General features: G+C 44.7%; 1 protein-coding gene across 11 annotated transcripts in view; it reads left to right on the top strand.

The window, feature by feature from the left end:
- Positions 1–23899, top strand: part of Npas3 (neuronal PAS domain protein 3) — an 846664-nt gene that overhangs the window by 805885 nt on the left and 16880 nt on the right. For all 11 annotated transcript variants that reach the window (XM_042260622.2, XM_042260619.2, XM_042260617.2 and 8 more), the window contains 2 exons: positions 13681–13874; positions 17799–17905. In XM_042260622.2, coding sequence (XP_042116556.1) covers positions 13681–13874; positions 17799–17905 — 301 coding nt within the window. The remainder of the gene's footprint in view (positions 1–13680; positions 13875–17798; positions 17906–23899) is intronic.

Below are 23899 nucleotides of genomic sequence, written 5' to 3'. Positions count from 1 at the left end.
GTTTCGAGGGGAAAGAACGAGCTGGTCACAATCAGGGATAAATTTGAAAAGTGGATGGAGAAAGATGCAGAAAATCTCCAAATCCTTGAATCTTGACCATAAAATAGCAAAGCAGACCATGACTTGAGGAAGGAATTTTTTCAGACAAGTTTTCATTTTATGTATGGTTCAGCAGGGAGATTTCAACACTCGCCCCACACCTTCAGTGTGCACAAGTCTATAAATTCTTCCCACTTCATTCTACACGGGAGAGAGATCTAACATGATCCCTCTTCCCTGCCCTTGAGTTACACGGATTCACGCTGACTTTTGAAAGAGCAGAAAGCCAGACCACAGGAAGGCGGAAGCCATTCCTCTGCTGGTGCCCTGTAGAAGTTCTGTCCCACAGATCAAATTCTCCGAGTTCAAACTCTCCTCTCTAAATAGGCCTCACCCTCATCACCTTGGCCGCGGGGATGTCTGCTTTCTTAGACATTATAGTTGTGATATTACATATCAGACGGGCTCCTGAGAAACCCTCCCCCCATGGATAATTCTAACATCTTATGTGTACTCTGTATTCACTCAGAGGACCGTTGACTTGTGTGCTAAACCATGAACAGTAAGAACCCGTCCCTTTCTCTGTAGGTTTATATTAAATTGAGATGCTCGCCGTTTTCCCTGTTTGTTCCTGGTGTCAGCTTGTACTTGGCATCTTGAGCATATTAAGGTCTTGCTGGTGTGTATGACGTTATTGCCAAGAGCACACTTGCAGCGGTCTGCACTGGAACCATCTTTGTGCCCATTACTTCAGAGAGTTTTCTTGAAAAATAAAAGGAGAGCGGGAACTCTTGTTTTTTAAGGGAGCTTTCAGGTTATAGTGTGTGGCTTCAATTTTAATTTTTAGAATCGATCTTCCCAAAATGATGAGTCCTTTCAGCTCCGGGCTGTGCGTCTCTGCACCCTGAGCCTTGTTTGAAGCCTTTCTATAAAATGGAAATCCTGATGAAGACATAGAAATAGCTACGGGAGTCGGCAGGACTGGGGAGGAAAAGTGCTGCCGCTGCTGCCGCGACACCCTCTCTATTTAAACAGCTTCAGAAGAGAAACTGCTAGAAGCTTGTTAAGGAGTTTCCAAATGTGTGACTGTAAATGACTATCTCTAATCATGGCTGAATAAAGCAAATGCGGCAAATGAGCTGGTGGCAGGCGCCGAGGGCCTGCGAGGGTCGGAACTGTGTCTGCTGAATGGGTAATGACCGCGGCAGGGCCGGGGTCTCCGCAAAGTTCAGAGTCCTAAGTCTGATCAGTTCGTGTGTGTACGCACACAGACACAGAGGCAGGCAGACACGCGTGTGTGTGCACACAGACACATCACACACACACACACACCACATCACACACATACCACACCACCCACACACACATACACACACCACACACATACACACACATACCACACCACACATACACACACCACACACACACCACACCACACACATACACACATACCACACCACACACATACATACCACACCACACACATACACACATACCACACCACACACATACACACCACACCACACACATACACACATACCACACCACACACATACACACACATACCACACCACACACATACACACCACACCACACACACACATACACACACCACACACACACATACACACACATACCACACCACACACATACACACACACACATACACACACCACACACACACACATACCACACCACACACATACACACACATACCACACCACACACACACACATACAAACACACACACACACACACACACAAATGTACATATTTAGGAAAAGAAGAGAGGAAAATGTCCTCCAACAATAACATTCTGAATGATAGGGAAAGAAAGCATTGGACAAATGATCACTCTTAGGTTTGAGCTTTAAGGAGCATATGTCTAAATTCATGGCATACTGGAGTTTAAAATTATTTTCTAAAACACATATGACCTACCTATTTGCTTGAAACAATTTCAATCATCAATTGGTTTTAATGATATAATAGTATTATTTGTTTTTCCTTTAAGAGGAGAATTAAAAACTACTCCACCCCAGGAGACTGCCCTTCACTGATGGTCAGTGCGGCTGTCAGGTGTCGGGGGTGACTCTTTTAATTCTGCCACCCCTGTAACTGAGGAAGGGGAGTGTTGGCTCCACTGAACATCTAAATCATTTTTCCAAGTTTTCCTGTCTTGTCAAAACACAATGATTATTACCCCATAGTTCTTTAGGATGAGGGAGGGGTGGAGCAGGATGCCCTCTTTTTGCGGGGCCACCTTCATGTTTCCTCTTGGCTGGGACTGCCATCTTCACGCAGGTGGTGGGGGGCACTTGGTTCGTGGCTCACAGCTGGCTTTAAACATTTTTGGATTCAGTATCGTTGAGAGCATCCATATAAAATTCTGCTAGCAAAGTTGCAAGAAAATTAGGAGACTTAGAACCTGACTAGCTATCCAACTCGGGAAATTTACATAAAATGCACCAGGGTGTTAAGCAAAGGCTGGAAACACATCCTTGCATTGGTTTCTAGGCAAACATAGACTATGTTAGGTCTATGGGTTCCAAAGACAGTGTATTCCATACCATAGCCTCTCTTTCTGGGAAGTGGAGCAGGAGGAGGAAGTAGGAAGCCTGTGTTTACTCCTTGCCTGGCATGAGACTAGTTCCGAAGCATCTTTGTTTCCTGGCATGGTTAGGAGATACAATCGCAGCCTGTTATATTGAGAACTGCTTCTCTGCCCTGTCAGTGGCCCTAAGCCACAAGGGGTTCTGGGGGGCCAGGAAGGGTGATGCCCATCCTCCACGTCAAGTGACAGGGAATGAAAAAGTTGCCCTCTCCTGCGGCACAATGGTCCTCTGTCCTTCTCTAGGAGACTTTAATAAAGTAACTGAATCAGGTGAAATTTGATCAGATGTGTATAGCTCAGCCTTCTCACTTTCCCACGTAACAATTTATAGAGGTGTTTCTACCACGGTCCTGTTTTATTAAATGATATTTGAAGTGTTCCACTCTCGGAGAAAATGTGGTTTATATCCTTGGCATACATTTACATAATCTCGTTAAGGAGATCTCAGCAGCTTAGTTAAACTATCCCAATAATAAATCTTATCTTTGGTAGAAGAAAGACTATTTTCTCCAGGGGGAACAAGAAGCAGATATGAGGTCTGAGCCCGTTTTTTGAGAACTTTGGCTGTAACTGTAGTTCCATTTTTCATGTTATGTATTTGAACTTTGTTAAAAGAGATAGATGAGTAGTAGCTGTTATGTTGGGAGGGTACAGTCACGCAAGGAGAGAATGCTCTGTCTAATGTATATTAAATGTGGGTTTTAAAAATGAATTTTTACTTGTTGCCTTAGAAAATATTTCTATTAAAAAAATAACAAAACAAGGGTGATGAATTACCAGCAATCTCAGCTCCCCACTGGAGCCATCAAATTAAGGGTTAACCGCCCTGGATCCCCTGAATTAATCAGGAGCTGAGCCAGGGGCAGGCTGGGGAGGGGGAGGGGATTGGCAGAGCTCAGCCTCCCCCAGGAGGCTCCCAGCACAACAGAGCAGCCCACTGTGGTATATAGCCACTGAGAAGGCAGACCCTTTCACAAAGAAAAGATCAGGCACCGGAAGCATGTCCCTAGCCCACACCAGCTCAGGCTGCCGGCTTACCAGGTGCCAATCCTCCATTGTCTGCAAACCAAAAGACGCCGACCAGGTCTGGCTGGTTTTTTTTCTGTACAGAGTTCATGGTAAATACATGCTTCTCTCCTTTGGAAGGCAGGCAGTGATGTGCCCCTGGGTGGCCTTGATTAGGATCCAAAGGCTCATCCAGCTCTCTGTAGAGAGAGGCTGCAGCTGGATGGACAGTAAGGCCTGCCAACCACTGCCACCCCAAGCAGTAGTGAGGGCCGATGCCCAGGTCCTCCTGAGAGGCAGAGACACGAAAGTTGTAGAGCTGGAACCTGGAATCCACCGTCCTTACACGCTTTCTTTTCTTTTCTAGAAGTTGTTTTTGTTGGTTTGCTTAAACAAAATCCCCGGTATCAACGTCAGATATTTTATGGTTTCTAATTAACAAGCCCAATGTGCTTTCCCTCCGCAGCTGGCCCTCTTAATCATTTTAGGTATATGGAGCCACCTAAGGACCTCCATCTGTGAGAGTACCAATGCCTGTGTTCACCCACATCTCTGCCTGAGTCGGTTATCCTTCAGGACCTGAGCATGTCAGTGAAAACTGACTCACTTCTTCCCTTCGCTCCGCTGTCCACAGTCTCAGATGTCCTGTAGTCTTCCAGCTGTAGCTACTTCCTGCTTCCTGTCACTGGCTCACAGGACTCAGATAAAGCGTCCTATGATCCTGAGACATCACACTTCCTCTTTGCCTCCCTCTGAATCTGAAGAGATGTTGTGGAGTTTCTGAAAATTAACACTTGCCGCATAATTACAGCCCTTCCACCCTAAAGACTGATCTCTGCAGAATTCTTCTTTCTTAAAACTGCTCAGACCTCTCCCTCGTATCCAGACTTGCTCCTCTCTTCCCCACTAATGCTGAGCCCACCTGGAACCCTCCCTACCCTCTCTACCCAGTATCAACACCCCTGATATTAAGGTGATTCTTTAGGACAAACTCCCAGAAAGGCTGTCATCATCCCCTAAGTTCACAGTCACCTTCCATGCCTACCTGGTGACGTTCCAGGACTGCCTCTCCTCTAACACACCTCCCCCCATGGCCCTGAAGAGATCTGCCTTGCCTTATCATGGCCTCCCCATGCGTAGTTCCTTTCCCCTGAATCATCTCCACACAATCTTGCCACCTCCTTGAGAAGGCGGCCTCCCCGACTTGGAGTCCCCCTGTAACTTACATCAGACCGACAGCTTTACTTCTAAAGTCTGCTTCTACAACTAAAATCTGAGATCTTGCAAAGAAAGGGAAAGCAGCATGCTGCCTCCTGCCTCCCAGAGAGCCCAAGCGTTCTGAGCTTTCTTCTCCAAGCTGCTTGCTTCTACAAAGGGACCTGGTCTCACCTAGGGCTCAGAGGGCAGGTGGTTGGTTGGCTGGTTTTCAGGCCCTGTGCAAGGATCTTGGTGGTAGAAGCCAGAGATATAGAACATCTGCTCAAGTAGTCTCCAAAAAGAACATTCTAGAAGAAGTTGCATGAAATAACATCTTACAAGGTCAATATTAGTATCCCAGTGTAAATTAAGTCATGTGCTATAGGCTAGTGATTTTGGTTCCAAAGACCTGGCTAAGCCCTTATCTTTCCCAAGTTTTGGGTACCTCAAAGCCTTCATCATTTAAATAACCAGCTGATGCTTCCTCTTAAGCTACTGATTTCATATCATCTATATTCTAAACCAGACTTCTACAAGGGAAAAAGAAAAGAGACAAGAGTGCCAGAAGGAAGCTTAATTTTTATGATAAATTTCAGCACCCTTAAAGGACAAGTAAAAAATCTCTGAAGCTGTTCTGAACTCGGGGATCTGTAGTTTTTCTGTACCCATAGCCCTGTCTGTCCCTTACCTACCCTCGATCTATCCTGTGCTTTAAATCATGTGGCAAATAATGTCAGCACATCCTTCTGGTAATGTCAACATTTCCTAAGACTAGAACCAAGATTTCTTTCTAAAGGAAAGGGGCCTGGCTTCCAGATGTAATCCCCACTGTGGACCGTCTTCTCTGGAGTATCAGCAGCTAAGGTTTCATCACAGTCTTGTCATGGGCGTGTTTCTAATGAGATGATGCTGAGAAACACATCTAAATGTGTGTCACTACAGGCAAGTGAACAGGGCAGCTGGCAGGAAAAGAGGTGGCAATGTGTCCAGGCAGTGTGGCGTGTTACCACTTACACACTCTCCTGTGCTCTGCAGACACACTCACAGCATCTCACACACCACTCATCAGAAAACTACAAGTGAGACCCTGACTTTATTTCACTTTGGGACAAGAAAGTAGTGCAGATTTTCCTGGTTTTATTATGAGGGTAGGATTTCAACCTGGAAATCCCTGGCCTCCAGGCAGTACTGCCTAAGGAGTTGAGCAAACTTAGGAACTTTAGCCTTTCTGTGCATCTCCTGAGGATGAGAGGAAGTGTGAGGGTCGAATTTTTATGATACAGAAAAATAAATTACATTTCTCTATACACAGCTGCCCTCTGGAAATCCCACAAGGCATTAGTGGGGATAATAGTGAGGGTGTGCTGGGGTGACAGCAAGCCACGAACACTGCATTGGGTGTTTGGTTACAGAATTCTCTAGAGACGATCCACATCTACTTCTTTTCCGCCATTTTCTGCCTGAAGAAATGTCACCCAGCCAAGACGGATGGCTTGCCATGGTTACCAGAACCAGGATTGAAATCAAAGGCCTGCTTCCAATTTTTGATGTTTCTATCCTATAGTATCTCTTTCATTTTAAAGAAACCAGGTTATTTTTCTAATATTTGACATAATATTAGAATTGGAGCGGGTGTATCTGTTTTTATAATCATTCCCATTCATGCCCTTAACTTTACAAGGAGACTAGAGCCATTCTTGGAATATTGCATCTAAAACTAGAGACATTATGACAAGCCTGCATTTATTTTAGGATGTCACTATCAATGGGAAAGAAGGGCATCTGGGAGCTTTCAGAAACTTTTTCTATGTGTGTGGGTGTCTACCTGCCTGTATGTCTGTGCACTGTGTGTACACAGTGCCTGCAGAGGCCTGAGAAGGCTGCTGGTTCCCTTGGAATGGGAGTTACAGGTGGTTGTGAGCCACCATGTGGGTTCTGGGAATTGAACCCAGGTCCTCTGGAAGAGCAACCAGTGCTCTTAACAGCTGAGCCATCTCTCCAGGCCCATCCTCTTTTTTTTTCCTTAACAAAAACACAATATTCTCCTCTTATCCATAAGAGATATGGTCCAAGACTCCCCATGGTTCAGTGTGTAGCTAGTGGTGGAGTCTGCCCAGCATGGACAGGGCTCCAGGTTCAATCTGATCCCTAATACAAAAAACAAACAAGCATACAAAACAACCTCTCCAGTGGGTGCCTGAAATCTCAATAGCACCAGACCATTGTGTGCTGTGTTCTCCTGTGAGAAAGTTGAATTTATATACCAGCATAAGATTTACAGAAGCATAACTCATTACAAAATGGATAGTATCACCATATACTATCATAAAAGCTCTGTGGATGTTCACCCTCCCTCTCCTTCTCCCTCCCCCTCATTCTCTTGCTTTCTCTCAAAGTTTCTCATCATGCTCTATCTCCTGACCACAGTTAACTGTGACTGCAGATGAGGAGAGGATGGCTTCAACTATTGCAGAGCAAGGGAGCCTCTGCTTAGAAAAAACAAAATAAAGAGCAGGGCAGTGGTGGCACATCCCTTTAATCCCAGTTGGGAGGCAGAGGCAGGCGGATCTCTGTGAGTTCAAGGCCAGCCTGGTCTACAGAGAGAGATCCAGGAAAGGTGCAAAGATACACAGAGAAACCCTGTCTCAAAAAAACCAAAAAACAAACAAACAGAAACAAAACAAAACAAAACAAAAACATGCATTGCCTTAGGCTTCAGGTGTATCGCAGTCCGGCTGTGTTCTTCAGAGAACTCTGCTCGGTCTACCTTCAGCGTCCAGGGTCCAGGAACCAAGAGAGCCATTGATTCCCTGATCTCAGGTCTTCAGGGTTCTCTCTAGGCTCTGCCTTGTAAGCGTGACAATTACCAAAGCCTCAATGGGGACTGGAACTTTCAGATCAAAGCTGGAATGACTACCTACTACATCTCCCCCTTTTTGTCTAAATAAGAAGGTTCTAACTTAATACAAGATTATATACAAAGGAATGGTTATCAAATATTGTCCAGGAGTAATGAGGGATAATGACCTAGATAAGATGGAACTACAATTGATGCAAACAATATCAAACAAGAAACACATACTAAAATCCAGAGAAGTCTAGAGCATAGGTAAATGGCATGTTATAAAGATCATTCCCAAAGGTGTCCTATCCTAAAGAACCTGAATCTAATACTTAATATGTTCTAGCTAAGATATTATATATATACTAAGTTGTAACTATAACTGTTAGTCTTCAATCCCATCAAAGACCTGAGAAGGAATATAATGGTACCTGAGAAATGGAAGATGGATTCAAGCAACTTTCAGGAATCTTGCAAGGGTAGACAGAGACAGCTGGCAGCCTGGACAGTCACCTAATGTTTCTCAGCATTGTTGGTGCATTCAAATTGGCTACATGCCTAGAGTATCTGACAGACTATTTTCAGAAGCAGGAATTCTGAACGACCATCTTACCCTGTCTTGGCAGAGTTCAGGAAGTCACTTTTCCTTGTGTCCCACTTGTCTAGAAGGACAGCATTCATATTGTCAGCAGTTGAGGCAAAAAAGAAAAAGGGGAAGTACTGTGGATGCTTGATTGATAAATAAAACACCGATTGGCCAGTAGCCAGACAGGAAGTATAGGTGGGACAAGGAGAGAGGAGGAGACACCAGCCTGCTGTCCAGAGAGCATTATGTAAAGACAGCAGGTAAAGCCACAGAACACATGGCGACATATAGATTAACAAAAATGGGCTGAGTATAAGAGTAAGAGCTAGACAGTGGTAGGCCTGAGCTAATGGCTGAGCAGTTTAAATAATATAAGCATCTGTATATTTATTTTATAAGTGGGCTACGGGACTGCCAGGGCTTGGCAGGACCCGGAGAGAAAAACTCTAGCTACATATGCTCATACCTACCTCCTCCACCACACACACACACACACACACACACACACACACACGCACACGCACACGCACACGCACACGCACACGCACACACGCATACAAGTGATGGCATGATCTCTTTTCCCAACTTCTACTGAAATTTGGGGTCTATCTCTGTCTCTTCTGCTGCCAGACCACCTGAAATGTCCCTGGAGCCCTGGGCTCTCCCCACAGGTCTCCTCTTCCTGTGCTTTGTTGTTGTTCTCTTTATCTCACCGTTCCATGATCTTACCTAGGTCAACAATATATTAGTTTCACAGTCTTCCTAGTCTATTCAGCCAAAACTTTTCTTCCTGACCTGCACTCACAAAGAAATTTCCATCATTTTCTTATGAACGTACTTGCTAGACCATACCTAAATTAATAGACATTTCCACTCAATCCTCTCAGTAGCCTAGAAGACCTCTATGCACACATTGATGCCAGTGCCCTCCTGAGACCCTTGTTAATTTGACCTTGGGTACAGCTATGGAGACTTTCAGAGCCATTCTCAGTGATCCCAATATGTATCAAGGTAAAGAACCACTGGTGTAACTCCAAAGCATCTGCCAGATGTTCTTTAGTGGTTAGTGTCCTCTCTGAAGCTTCTTGCAGAAATGCTAGAGTCTCAGCCAGGTCCCACCAATCAGAATCCCAGGGAGAAAGACCAGGAATCTATGGTTGAGGGTGTCACATAACCAGGATTGAGAGCCACTGCGGCATCTCCCTCTTATGAACATCCTGAAGGAGTTACATATGGTTTGCCTTGCCTCAGTCTAGACTCTTTGAAGATGAGGTCATATTGGGATCCCTGTGGCTTGTTCTCTGGCACCCAGCAAGATCACACACACCTTTCTTCAACCTCGCTAAAAAAAAAAAAAAAAAAAAAAAAAAAAAAAAAAAAAGGAGATCTTTGCCAAGGACAGCTGGCCCATTGCATCCAAAGATCCCACACCCAAGTATTCAACCACTGACAGAGGGAAAATATGTGGGGGAAAGCTATTGCATCTGCACTGAATAAGTACAGATGCTTTTCCCTGTCATTTTATATTGGCTAGAAAAGGAATCTAGGCCTGACTTGGTATATGTAGGATATGCACAGGATCAATGCAAGTACTATACTATATGATGAACTTGAAAAAGGGCCGAGCATTGATGTCTACCTATAACTCTGGCATTCAGGAGGCTGAGGCAGGAAGATAGTAAGTTTGAAGTTAGCCTGGACCCTACTTCAAAAGGGAGAATTCTGAATTATATACAGATTTCAGTATTTTAGGGAGTCCTAGAGCCAATGCCTCAGATACAGTGGGATACATACGTTTATTCTCTTTATGGCAGGCTTTTTAATGTTTTATTTAGTGACTGAGAAATAAAGTGGTTATTTCACTTCTCTTGATATCATTAAGTATCAGAGCAAGGATTCGAACCCAGGCCCTCTTGACAATTCTTGTTCTTTTACCTCTTATTTTTAAAGGCAACAATGAAATTTAAAAAAAAAATAGCTTCCTAGATATTTGTATGAACCAGACACATTCTGAATCTGAACATACCCTGTCACATGGAGGTGAAAGCATTATGAAATAGGTTTGGGAAAATATATTAGTTTAAGCCTAAAATTTAATCATGAGATCCAAAAGAATTCCTTTCAATCCTTCCTGTTCTCTTTTCTTTTTCCTTCATAGTTGGGTCAGTGTCCCAGAGACTTTTCAACAAGCTGAGCTTCGAGTTCTAGGTAAAATGGTTCTGAAGATTCAGTCGGCTTTACTTAGGGCAGCAGCAAGCTGCCATCTGGCATATAATTCTAATGCTTCTTTCAGTAAGAGCATGGACATTAAAAAAAAAAAACCCATCAGGCATAATGGTGCTCAAATGATACTTGCATAAGACCCAGAAACCTAGGCTGCAGGCACCCTGCCATTTCTAAGCTAAATGACTGGGCAGGCAATGGATTTCCCAGCCCCTCACCTAAAGGAAGGAAAAATTCATATTTTCATCCAGATATGAAAGGTTATGATCTAGCAAAAATAAGGCATTCAGCCAACACTAAATAGGTATGTGGTCCTTATTGCTTAATGTTAAAGATAACGGTAGTATCTAAACATCAGAGAATCCTTTACCAATTATAGAGCAAATCTGTCAAGGCTCCTCCTTTTATTCTCGGAATTTTACTGTGGAATGGTCACTGTTATTCCCATTTCACAGGGGGAAAAAAATGAGACAGAGAGAGGCTGAGCGACTTGCCTTGGGTAACAGAATCAGAAAATGGCCCGTCTAGACCCAACTGGACCCTGCTCTGTCTGTCCTTCAGTAGCACGATTGGCCACAGTCAGGCTGAGAGCTCAGAGGACAGGCCATTGCCACACAGGAGCACCTCCTCATCTGCCTTCCCTAAATGCTCTCCAGCCCAGATGCCCCGAAATTGCTTTAGAATAGAATATCAAGCAGGGATTATTTGGCATATCATTTCTGGGTGTGTTTTTCTGAGCATTTATAGATCTCTGTTTCTAAGAAGCTGAGTTTTCCTGATAAAACAAGACAGATCATGATAAATGAGCATCTATGTAAGCCTCGCTGGGAGGAGGACGGGGCTGCAACACCCCTCCTGTGAAGTTAATCCTGTTTCTTTTAGCTATTTCTTTATTAGTTAATGAGGTCTTGCAAAAAAAAAAAATGTGTGTGTCTCTGATGGTGTTTTAGCACCCTTGCCTCCAGGAACAGTTTCAAATATTCATAAAGTGGCTCATCTGACCAAGGCTTAAAGCAAAGGTGCATTAAGTATGAATTTACTCAACTTCAAATGTGGGTGGTCGAAAAGCTGCTGCTGAAATAACCTAAGTAATCCTCCTGGCTGGTGTCTCCCACTCCTCGGCTCTGGGCGCTCATGTGAAGGGTGACAGAGGAGAGGTATTATTTACAACAGCCAGGGCTCTGAAGGGCAGCCCCGGAAGCTTTGATCCCGCTTCCTGACTGACAGGAGTGTGCATTGCTTTTGGAAAACAGAATAACTTAAGAGAAGCAAAAAAATAAAATGGAAAAGGAATTGCTGGTCGAGCCCCTGGGAAGGAGAGCAGACTCCAGATGGTATTGTATTGTTCTGGAGAGGCAAGGCAAGGCAAGGAGATGGGGACCTACTCCCCACTCTGCTTCCTCATGGCGAGGGAGCAAATGTAGAATCTTGATAGGTGGTGTGATGCTCCGAGGTGGATTTGGAGAGCGAAGCAGATGTGGAAACTCTGCCACTAAACAGGGCTCTTTGTAGAGTGAACCCAGGCGTCTCTTGTTTGCCCTTGTTGTAGATGATCCCGCATACAACAGGGGCCTCTGAATGCAGCAAGAGCTGACATGGGCACACACACACACACACACACACACACACACACACACACACACACGCACACGCACACGCACACACGCACATGTGAGCGTGCATCTCCAAGCCCTGACAGACACACCCCATTTCTTCCTATCTTCTCAAAGCACAGTCATAGAAACCTTTCATGTATTTCACCCATTTATGGCTTTGTTTGACTACTGCATCATTCTAGACGCTCACCCTGTGGTTCTCCCCTATGATTCTGGGTGGTGTGTATACTTTGGCTCATAAACCAGACAATTCAGCCCAATATTCCTCCTGGAGTTCCTAGGCAAGTGCATCTGAGATGCCACAAAAATGGCGAGCATCTCCTTGACTCTACTGAGTATGAGCTGAAGGAATGCATCACAGCCCCGGCCCCCTCCGGGCTAAAGTCAGTCACAGAGCTCCTGGTAACCTGGTACTGCCCAGTGAGAAATGTCTGTCATCACAAGAGTCCATTTCTGCTGTAGCCCTGAGTCTGTCATTCAGACCTCTGTTAAAAAAAAAAAAAAAAATCACTGAATCTTCTGAATGAAGGAAATCTCTGAGCCACAAATTCCAGAAAGCAGATGGGCATGTAATCTCTCTCACCCCAAAATCAGAGGGAGAAGGACATCTTTTACTAACAGGGGCTAATAATTTTCTTCTGCCGCTAGAGATGGCTCAAAGGTTAAGAGCACTGCTTGTTCTTCCAAAGGTCCTGAGTTCAATTCCCAGCAACCACATGGTGGCTCACAACCATCTGTAATGAGATCTGGTGCCCTCTTCTGGCCTGCAGGGATATGTGCAGGCAGAACACTGTATACATAATAAATAAATAAATCTTTAAAAAATATGTTATAAAAAAAAAAGCCCAGCTAGCTCAGTCGGTAGCATGGGACTCTTAATCCCAGGGTTGTGGGTTCGGGCACCACGTTGGGTGCCATTTGTTGCTGGAGAGCTTCTCTCCAGGTTCCACCAAGCCCCGCAGTCCCACAATCCACGTATAAAATAATCACTCAGACGCTTATATTACTTATAAACTGTATGGCCGTGGCAGGCTTCTTGCTAACTGTTCTTATATCTTAAATTAACCCATTTCTATAAATCTATACCTTGCCACGTCGCTTGTGGCTTACTGGTGTCTTTACATGTTGCTTGTCCTGGAGGTGGCTGCAGTGTCTCTCCCTCCTTCTTCCTGTTTTCCCAATTATCCTCTCTCCTTGTCCTGCCTATACTTCCTGTCTGGTCACTGGCCATCAGTGTTTTATTTATATAGAGCAATATCCACAGCAGCTCAGCATCTTCATCATATGATGTGAGGATGAATTTTGTATTATAAATGTGGGGGGGGGCTTTAAAAAAAAGCACAGCACTATCATAACACTACCTGAAAAAGTCTAATAGTATATATTCTCTGAGCTTCACCATGAGCACATCCAGGGCACGCTGACAGCCGCTATGCTGTGGAAGGTACAACCTAGCATTGGTTTCTCCGATGAGATCTTTTCCTTCTTCAGAAGAAACCACCTTTACTTCTGGGATGTACATTTGACTAGTGTCCTGTACTTTATTTTTTTTTTCCAGGTGATTCACATAACAGGCCGGCTTCGTCTCAGAGTGTCGCTGTCCCACGGGAGGACCGTCCCCAGCCAAATCATGGGTCTCGTGGTGGTGGCTCATGCCTTGCCTCCCCCTACGATCAATGAAGTCAGGATTGACTGCCATATGTTCGTCACTCGAGTAAACATGGACCTCAATATCATTTACTGTGAAAATAGGTACTTGGTTTTCCTCTTCACTTGCCCATTGCACACCGCCCATTGGTGAAGGTCTGCTTTCGGCTGCCTGAAAGATTTTACTTCCCCAGTGAGGCTCATTATAAATCCTGAGCTTGTTTTTAATGGCTGCTTGGAATGACACCAAGCATGCTTTTTATTTAAAATTTACATTGCTTCCCTGATTTACATTTGGGACAACAATTGAATGGGTTGGGATACCCAGACGTCCATCCGCTATAAAGAAGGCCCTTTGGCTGAGGACCCGAGTGGAGAGTGGGGCTGAGATGTTATTGGCAAAATGATGCAGTAAAAGGCATCTCCTATGCCTCTGGGTGACCCGCTTCCCACTAATTCAAGGGCCCTTGCATCTGACGGGCAGTGTCCTCACAGACATGGAGCATCGGACAAATGAGAATCCGAGGCCCCCAGAGGAAATCTGCTGCAGGAGGAATTTGCAACACTATTAAATAAAACTTTGTCATCCTGGGGATTTCTCTTTTATAAATTAAAAACAGATGACTCATCCTAGAAATGAGTTGGCAGTTCTTCCCCAAGACTGAGCTTTTGCAAAAAGGACTTTTTGGCCTCTGGTTTGAAAGTTCACTTTTTCCATTAAGCACAAAGCGAGGGACCGAGATGGAAGATGGTGTACCTTACTGACCTTTCACCTAGAAGTCACCAGCCCATCTGACTGGTGTGAAGAGAGAATGGGAATGCAGGGAGAGGGGAGGACAGAGGCTGCCTGTATATCAGCCTTGGGAAAGCAGCATGGCCAACCTGCCCATCCCCTGGTGCTACATGGAGAGTCACTGAGGTAGCTGAGGGAGGGAGCTTTAGGGCCATAGATTGTTGTCAGCTTTGAAGGCAGGGTATGTCCCCTGAGCCCTGTGAATGCCTTCAGAGGGGAAACGGGAGAGCAGAATGGTCAAGTGGCTTGGGTAATTGACCTCTCCAGAGTCTAGCCAAGAGGGAGGCCAAAAGTGCCTGCGTCCACTCAGCCCACTGGGAAGGGCTACTAAAGCTGAAAGCAGAGATTGATTTAGGAATGGTCTCCTATTTCCAGCAAGGGACTGGCTGAGAGGAAAGAATTTACCTGAGTTCTGAGATTCAATAGCGTAGACAGTATCGTGAACCTGTCACCATTATGCAATAAGTAATGCTAAATCTGCTCAAGTTCTGTTGGCACTTACAAAATCTTCATTGTAACTGTCCACTTGGGTGTGTCTCAAGTGTTCTGGAGGGGACACGGGATGTCAGGAAAGACAAGTTAGCCAGATGGAAAGGTTAGCAGGAGTGGGTGTCTCCTAACGGTGGTCACTGATTTTAATGAGTTTCTGTGCCTGCTGGGCCGCGTGTCTGCTCAGAACCCTGCAGCCCCCCCCCCCATTTCTGCCTATTCCCTAAGGTAAGTACCACCACTGCCCGTCAGCCTGGGCAGTTTTGATCGGAAGTGGGAGAATTCATAAGCCCTTGACTTAGCAACATGCTCTGAGGTTTCCCATTCTATTTTTCTTTCTTTCGTGGCAGAGTGAATGGTAAGGAACCATTCGGAATAACCTCTGAGGGGAACTTTTCATATATACACACAGTAGACGAACGCAGTGAGCATTTACAAAGCCATTGGTCTGTAAGTTAAGATGTGAGACAGTGGAGGAGGCCAGTGAAAAGGAACACGTTGCCAGGCTCAGTTCGGCGCCACCATCACCACACCCTCCAAAAATCTGCCTCCACTCACTTGCCAAATTTCCAACAGTTGTCCCATCCCGAAGTGTCCCTGATTTTCACTGCTGTGATCAAGTGACTGATTTTTAACAAGCTTTCAATGTCCCATTTTAGCAATTGAGATTATTTTCTGTGACCTGCTCTTAGCTTTTTTCTTAAAAAAAAAAAAAAAAACGACAAAAAAAAAAAAAAAACCCACTCCATTAACCGATACAATGCATCATTCTTTCCCAACTAAAGATGACAGAAATTCTGAAAAAGTCCTTTAGTGAGGGGTAATTGCATATTTGGTTTATGGAAAAGCTGCCACATGCCAAGCTCTGGGCACTGCTAATGTCATTCCATCCATGACTCTCCTCACCATGTCCTGAAGCTCTTTGCAGGTAAGGGAACACAGGCTGGGAAAGGATAGTTCCGCTTCCGGCCTGCAGCTCCTGGGTGTTTATTAAGAACCCCTTTCCTCCTGAACCGGTCATCTTCACCGCCACAGGCTCTGGTCCATTGAAAGGGCTTGGTCCTGGTTTTTGAAGGTGTTCATTCAAATAAAGAGTTAACCAAAGAATGCCTTGCCCGAAGGATGGCCTGGCTTTTTCCAAGGGTTTATTCTTTAATTAGGGACTTGTTAACTAAAACTAAGCTTGCTCCTTGGCCATTCTTCTGCTGTCTTTAGGAGGGCCCAGAACAAAGCTGACATCTAATGCTCTCAGGAACTGGTAATTTTCACAGACACCAAGGAGGGTCCTAGAGTGACACTCTGCTTCCCCCCTCCCCCCAGCCTCCCCCCCCACCCCCCACCCCCCACCCCCCACCCCCCGCAGAAAGGGGTGTTCACTGTACTTGGAAAACAAACTAACAAACAGAGCAACCAATCTGTGTATACCACAAATCCTCCAGGATCTTTTCATTCCCCAAGGAATCTTCTCTTAACTATGAATTCTAGTTTGTACAAAAAAGTTATTTTAATCACTAAGACACTAAGAAATCTGTTCACCTCATGGAGTAGTATATTGTAATTATACCCCAAAGCATTTGTTTGTTTGTTTGTTTATTTATTTTTTGTTTTGTTTTTTTTCCAAGACAGGGTCTATTTCGCTCTGGTTGTCCTGGGACAACTCTGTAGACCAGGCTACCTAACCTCAGACTCACAAAGATCTTCCCGGCTCTGCCTCCCGAGGGCTGGGTTTACAGATGTCACCATGTCCAGCTAATTCCACAGCGTTTTCACGTCACTCTTCCTTCTCAGTTCCCTGTCTTGTGGGTAGGAATAATTCCCCGATACTAATCTCATGTCACATAAAGAAGATATTTCTAAATATGTGCTTCACATTTGAAGACCTCCTATGTTATAAGGAATTTTAAAGGGACAATAAAATTAAGTTAAACAAAAATCTATTTTTTACCAACCATAAATGAATGATACAGCAGGCAAGAAGCAGTTTGTACGTGTCTATATAAACAAGGCAGATCCCCTGACTTGTTTTATAGTTTGGGTTCTATCTTTCTGGGCCCCGCCTGAGGACACTGGACAGGCGCTGGTACACCCATACTGTCAAGTGCAGGCCCAGAAGAGCTGCTGACATGGTTTAAAAGTTTCTGTGTAGCATCTACCACAAAGCGCCAGTTAAAAGAGCCAGGAGTGAAAGCCAAGCTCCCAAATGACTGAGACTAAAAAAGATAATACCCCCAGGCATCTGTATGTCTCAGCATTTAAATTATATCCCTTGAAATGCCAATTTGGACTTTGTGCCAAGAAGCAGTTGAATCCCTTTTTCATGGAAATACCCAACAGTAGACCAATCTGCTTAAATGAAAGGTGTCTCTAATCATTTGGTATAGACATAACATGTTTTTATTTTATTATGTAACCTTGAATTATCTTGGCCTGTAATGAGGATCCTACATTGTTACAGTTCCTCAATAATTTCATGGAATTACGTTGTCTAAATGTGCATTCTGATGCCAAGGAAAAACCTACCTAATTACTTAAATGCAATTGCTTGATCTAGCACATATCCAAATTTTGAAAAATGTTGTTATCTGCCACAGAAATAATCTTCTCTGCCGAGAGCATTTGCTCAGAGTGCCTCATCCTCACAGGTACTTGGCATGATGAAAACATTGCGAGATCAGCGTCGTGCATTATTTGACAGCCTCTCTCGTTTCCTACTTTCCGGGTTCCAATCTGTGTTGTTCTCTTCACAGGATTAGTGATTACATGGATCTGACCCCTGTAGACATCGTAGGGAAAAGATGTTACCATTTCATCCACGCCGAAGACGTGGAGGGCATCAGGCACAGTCACCTGGACTGTAAGTACCCCTGTGGGGGGTAGCCTGGCTTTGTGTCATTTGTCTCTGTGAAATTATGGGGCTCAGTGCTGACGTGCTCCTGCATGTCTCCTGTCTGTATCTGAAATGACTGTCACACAGTGGGAGAAAGTGAGATATAAGTCATTTCAGCTGGCATTGGTATTATATTGAAAGCTGGACCTTGGGCCTAGACAAATTGTGGGATCTCTAGGCACTCATCTAGAATTGTGTGGTCTGTTGTGCTTTCTGCACCGGAAGTAGATGGAAAGAACCTCTGTCTTAAATGCCTCCTTGACCCTTTCATTTTCTAGACAGCAATTTCCACTTTGAAATTTGTGGTTTCAGCTTCAAACCAAACACGGGCGAAGACAAGTTCAAGTAGGCCAGAGCCTCGTAAAAATGCCTGCTTGCCCAGCCGCAAAAACTGGGTAAGGACGAAGTCCTGCAGGGCTGGGACAGAATACATGACTAGACTGCAGCACCTGGCAATAGCAATGTCTTTCTAGAAAGAGGCTCGTTACAGAGGAGTCTTTACTTCTAGTGTCCACTCCTAGGAGTAAGAAACTGGTTCTCACTCTTTGCGTCTTGCTCTGGGCTCCTCACTGCAGACTGAACTCACGGGGACTTTCTATAGCATGGGAGTCAGAGGAGCAGCCAAGCTCCGGTAGAGTCTAAGCCACAGCTCACATCCAGACTCGGCCTGCAAGTTTCTCTCAGAGTCCACCAGCCTGTTTCCGCACAGAAAAGGTCCAGGAGGCTGTGAACTGGTGGGAGTTCCCTCTTCCAAGAATATGACTGTTCTAGAGACTTCCTGAAAGACAGCTCTCTACCAGCTACATTCTTGGAAGGCTCTACACAGGTCAAAAGCCAAATTTTCAGGACATGCGAGGTGCTACCTGTGATGTGGTCTAGTTCAAGGTGAGGGCCGTATACCCTAAAGACCAGCATGGCAGTCTTTGCGCCTTCTTGTCACAACTGAGGAGACCTAGATGTCCCCACATAGCCAAGCCCTTCGTAATCAGTTCTTCACTTTCAGCTCAGCTATCAAAACCTGATAGAGATTAAGCTAGCCCAAGTCTCAGTGTGGTCAACATCACAGTACTGTGTCTTTAACTCTACATTAGCGACACTTCCATGTGACCAAAGTCAATGTCAGATCCTGTGTATCTGTGTCTCTGGGCACAGCCTGAGTATGGCTGCTCTCTAGTACAGTCTGCTCCCAACGCTGGGCACGTGCCTTGATATTGCTCACCAGGGAGTCAGGGAACACACTTGTTGCTAAGAATGAATGGGTGTTATGTATCACAGAAGCAGATGGCTCTTCAATTAATTGGGGGAGAAAATGATGCTGTTTCCTGAGCAGAAACATCAGGTTCTTTGTCGCTGGGAATTCAGGAAAAATGGAGAAAATATAGATCTCTGAAGGAACCAGTGGATGTATTTCTGGAACACCACAGGCCAGGCATAAAGATTTTTTGGAATATTAATATATTGTTTTCAAGACACTAACCCCCAACACGGACCCCCCCCATGTTGGGGGAAGGCTGAAGCAGGGGGTGCTTTCTCATTTTGGAGCCCGAATTAAGGTCTAACTTCAGAAACCTAATGCTGATTGAAACAGAACTTTGTCATCCTTGGGCCTTATTTTGAAGATGCCATGTTGTTTCTCTCAGAATTGATACACAGCTTGAAGAAACACAGTTCTCCAGGAATGCAAGGCCATGCAGCTCAGATCTTCCCAAAAGGCAAAAGTCTCCAACAAATATGCTTAATGTCATCCTTTCCCATCCACTCCTGTCTTATTTTCAGCAGCCAGCATAATTGAAAAGTGCTGGAAAATAAACTACTGCACCGTCCACCACCATGCAGCTCTAATTTCTCTGCTATCTTGCCAGCTAATAAACAGGGAAAGTATGCTTTCAAATTCTGTGATTTTTTTTTCATTACTTGATATTGACTTACTGGCTATTGCTTTATGATTTAGCCTACTAACAATGATTGAGTTCATACTTTTAACTCGTACACATGACTTCTCATTTTTGAGTTCTTTTAATAACCTTAAACACATGAAAAACAAATAGAACGAGCTGATAATTCTGCACAGTAAAATACACTTCACATATTTAGCGATCATGCTGTGGAGTAACCCCACAATGTCAAGTAGCGCACAATTAGTCAAACTGTAGGGGGAGGAAAAGGAGTGTTTTGATCCTGCAGAATTTTGATCCTAATCAGATTGAAATTCCAATGTTCTTGTAGCGCTTAATATCTTCAATCACACACACACACACACACACACACACACACACACACACACACACACAAATCACGCTGATTCCAATGTCAGGTTTTGCATTCTGTGACTGAAATAAGATGCTGAAATATACAAAGGCATCTCGCTTGGTACAATAAACATTAACATCATTATAAAGTAAGATTGAGTTTAGAGTTGTGTGATGGAATGTCTGATGTTTACCTAATTCTCAGACCAGAGCCAGCCCAGTAACAAAACGACAGGGCATGTAATAAGTCTTGCTTGTGTAAACACTGGAAGAGGAGCAGGGAGCCAGCACAGCATCTTGCTTGTCCAAAGCCCTAGGCTATTACTGAAGGGGGCCTCAACTGTGCCTTCCTGGCAGGAGAAGGTCACAGCGACACGGAATCAGCTCAAGAATAAGATAGAATTCTAAAACAAAGGGGTGGTTAAAAAATAAACCACATTAACTATTTAGCTTTTCTTCCTAGAGCTATTGGCACAGCTCCTGGTCTGTCTGTGGAAGGCGGGTTTTAGACATCTGATCATACTTCAGATATTCTGATATCTGTCTTATGCGCCGAGTCCTAGAGAAAACATAAAGGGAAGGGGGCTCAGCCATCTTTGAGGGCTAGAAATCCTATCTTTATCATTGGCATCCTTTCTCAGCATTGGTATCTATAAATCCATAAAGGGACGTGTCCCTAGATTCAGAACAGTGCAGAGAATTCTCAGCTGCCAAGCGCATGCCTGATCAGTTGACTCTGAAAAGGAGCTGAGAATCCGGGACCACCTGCTTCCCACTGGGCGAGTTCAATGTGCCTGGTGCGAGCTAGACAGATCTCAACATACAGAGTCACACTGTTGGCAGGCTTTGGTGGCTCCTATCTGTAATCCCTGCAGAGAGGCTGAGGCAGGAGGATTGCCAGGAGTTCAAGTTTAGTTTACCTAGTGACCGTGGTTCTGAAGTCAAGGGAGTTTCAAATCTGTTTATTTCCCACTGTGACAAAAGACCTCTGTGACTTCTTTTCATTAAGCTCAGTTTCATGGGTTCTTCAGGTCAAATTGACTAAATCAGCATTTCAAGGTTTGAATTTTAAACTGCATATGGTAGTGATTACTTGGGGACCTTTCTCTCTCCACTGCCCTCTAGTCTTCCATTGCTCAGGAGACAATGACCTAGAGGATGACCATTCATGTCCTTTAGATCACCTGTTCCAGCTACCTAGAGCATCAGGGTCACCCTTGAAATATGAGATGTTTCAGCACAAAACACTCCATCCGCCCATAACCTAAACCATGGACTGCTAAGCCAAATGCAGGCATGCGCTTTGCGTTGTCTTTATTCCTTTTTAATGAAGCCTTTGCCTAGAGTCTGAGCTCTTTGGTACACCCCCCTCGAGTCCTTCCTGAGTCAAATCAACAGCATCCCTCTAAAACCTCAAAAAGGGGCGTGTCTTTCCCTCCCCTGTGACACTGTGTCCCACCACCAAGACTCAAGACTCTGCAGTGGGATTCAGAGAAAAGAAACCTGAACTGTAGATAAGGTAGCGGCTTCCCCTCCCTAGTACCTTACCCAGGATGAAAAAACTCTGCAAATCTTCCCAGAGAAACAAAAGGGTTGCCCCGTTGCCTACAGGACCAAGTGGAGATCAAAAAGCTTGGCTGACCCTCTTATACTTGAGGGTGAATGTTTAAAAAATACACACGGTAGCCAAAGTGTTTGCTTCTTAATACATTTTTTAGCAAAATGAATATACAGCTACCTGGCATAATGCATCCCATGCTGTTTTGCATCAATAACCCCTACACTTCCCTCCTGAAGGCATCTCATCGCCAAATGCAAGCAGACTGCTTAATGCAGGACTAATTAGTATATCCCCTTCCAGTCTGCAGACCCTCCATTGTAATTCCTTCCCAGCTCATTTTTTTCTACAACTGAGCATCAATCAAAGTAAGTGCCCTGCCTGCCTAGGCAACACAAGATGTCCTCCATGCATTTGTCATCTGCCACACAAACAAAGGGGGGATTTAATTGTTGATTTGGATGTGCAGCCCTGGGCTCACACGAAAGGGAGCTGCAGGAGGCGGAGGAGGAAGGAAAGGACTCAAGTTTCACGGGTGGGCCAAACCCAGACCGCACCAGGGGCTTTCTGCTGTTTTCGCATCTCAGCGCTTCAGGGCTGGCGTCTTCAGGGATTTTGCTACAACCTGGTCTTTGCCTGGACTTTTCCCCAGAGCAAAAGAACTCTTTCCTCTCCTCCCTCGAGAATGTGAAAATTCCCATGGAAGAAAATACATTGAATAGCTGTCATGGCTGCCCTTCTTCCTGAAGCCATGTCAGCCTACACCGTTGCCTGTCCATAGCTGCAGAGACTTGTCATGGGCAGCAAGAGAAAACCAGAGTCCTAGGCAGGAGTGAGTTCGGGTTAGTAGTTTGTATCTTTCTTTTGGGAGCAGGTGCTGATTTGGCTTTTCAAGTCCACGGCAGGCAAACACAGAGAACAGGACCAGCGAGTAGGCCTGCCCCCAGCCTGGAGCTTGTCCCACTTGTCACCCTGTTCAGGAGCAGTGGGGACATGTGCAAGGAGCGCGTAGACTTGCAAGACTTCAGGCCGCCGACACCACATTTACTGAGTCAGAATCCGGGGTTTGTAGGAATACAATCACTTGCCAACTCTCTTCACAATGAGGATGGAACAGTACTGACCACTCTGGTGTCTAGAAAGAACTATTTTATCAGGAGTAAATCCAAACCAACTCACCATCTGAAGTTCACGTTCCTCTATATTGGGAGTGATTTTGTTGATGATAGTGGAGTGATTCTGATGCTATCTCAATCAGTGTTCTAATGAAATCAATATAAACTTGACTTTCGAAAAATGGTAGAGTGGTGAAAAGCACTTGCTACTTTTGCAAAGGACCTGGGTTTGGTTCTCAGCACCCACATGGTGGCTAACAGCCTTCTGTGACTCCAGTTCCAGGAGACCCAATGCCCTCTTCAGACCTCTGCAGGCATCTCATGCTTGAGGTACACATACATACATACAGGCTAAATATTCACACCGTATTCAAAGTAATGATATCCAGCTTGGGAATGAAAAGAAAATCTTGGGTGTTCCTCCCCAGGGTAATATTTTCCTATGAATAATTTATTACATGTGTGGATAAGAGTAGAGATATTTTCCCTGTTCACCTTCATGTAACATTCCTGACTGCTTAACGTATACAACGCCTTGTGGTATTACTAGGAGACTTTAAAAATAAGGTATTCAAAGTGGGGAAGGCAGCATGAAACTCTGAATATATGACATAAAATGAAGTCTATAAGATGTAGGAATAAAAGATGGAGATCCCAGAGGTGGGGGCATCCTAGGGAAGTCAGAAAAGAAGCCCCAGAAGAGGCCCACAGGGCACACTTCCCCTAGCTCGAGAAAGACAATGATAAGAAGCCACGAAGGCAGGAGAAACAGGGGAGTATCCAGGGCATTTCAGGGATAGAAAACTACAGGGAGGCATGAAATGCAAAATCTCTCTTTCCCCAGAAAGCAAGCTACAACTTGATCTGACTGATAAATTCAACTCTCCGGTGGATTCCTGTCCTTTCATACCAGTTCAAATGGCTGCTTTTGTTGTGTGTGTGTGTGTGTGTGTGTGTGTGTGTGTGTGTGTGTGTGTGTGTGTGTGTGTGTGTTTAATTCAACAACAACAAAAATAGCCCATTACTCTTATAAAACAGA

Source organism: Peromyscus maniculatus, chromosome 14, assembly GCF_049852395.1.
Source record: "Peromyscus maniculatus bairdii isolate BWxNUB_F1_BW_parent chromosome 14, HU_Pman_BW_mat_3.1, whole genome shotgun sequence".
In the NCBI taxonomy this organism is placed as follows: Eukaryota; Metazoa; Chordata; class Mammalia; order Rodentia; family Cricetidae; genus Peromyscus; species Peromyscus maniculatus.
The sequence above is the reverse complement of the archived record's forward strand: the minus strand, read 5'-3'. Positions and strand labels throughout refer to the sequence as shown.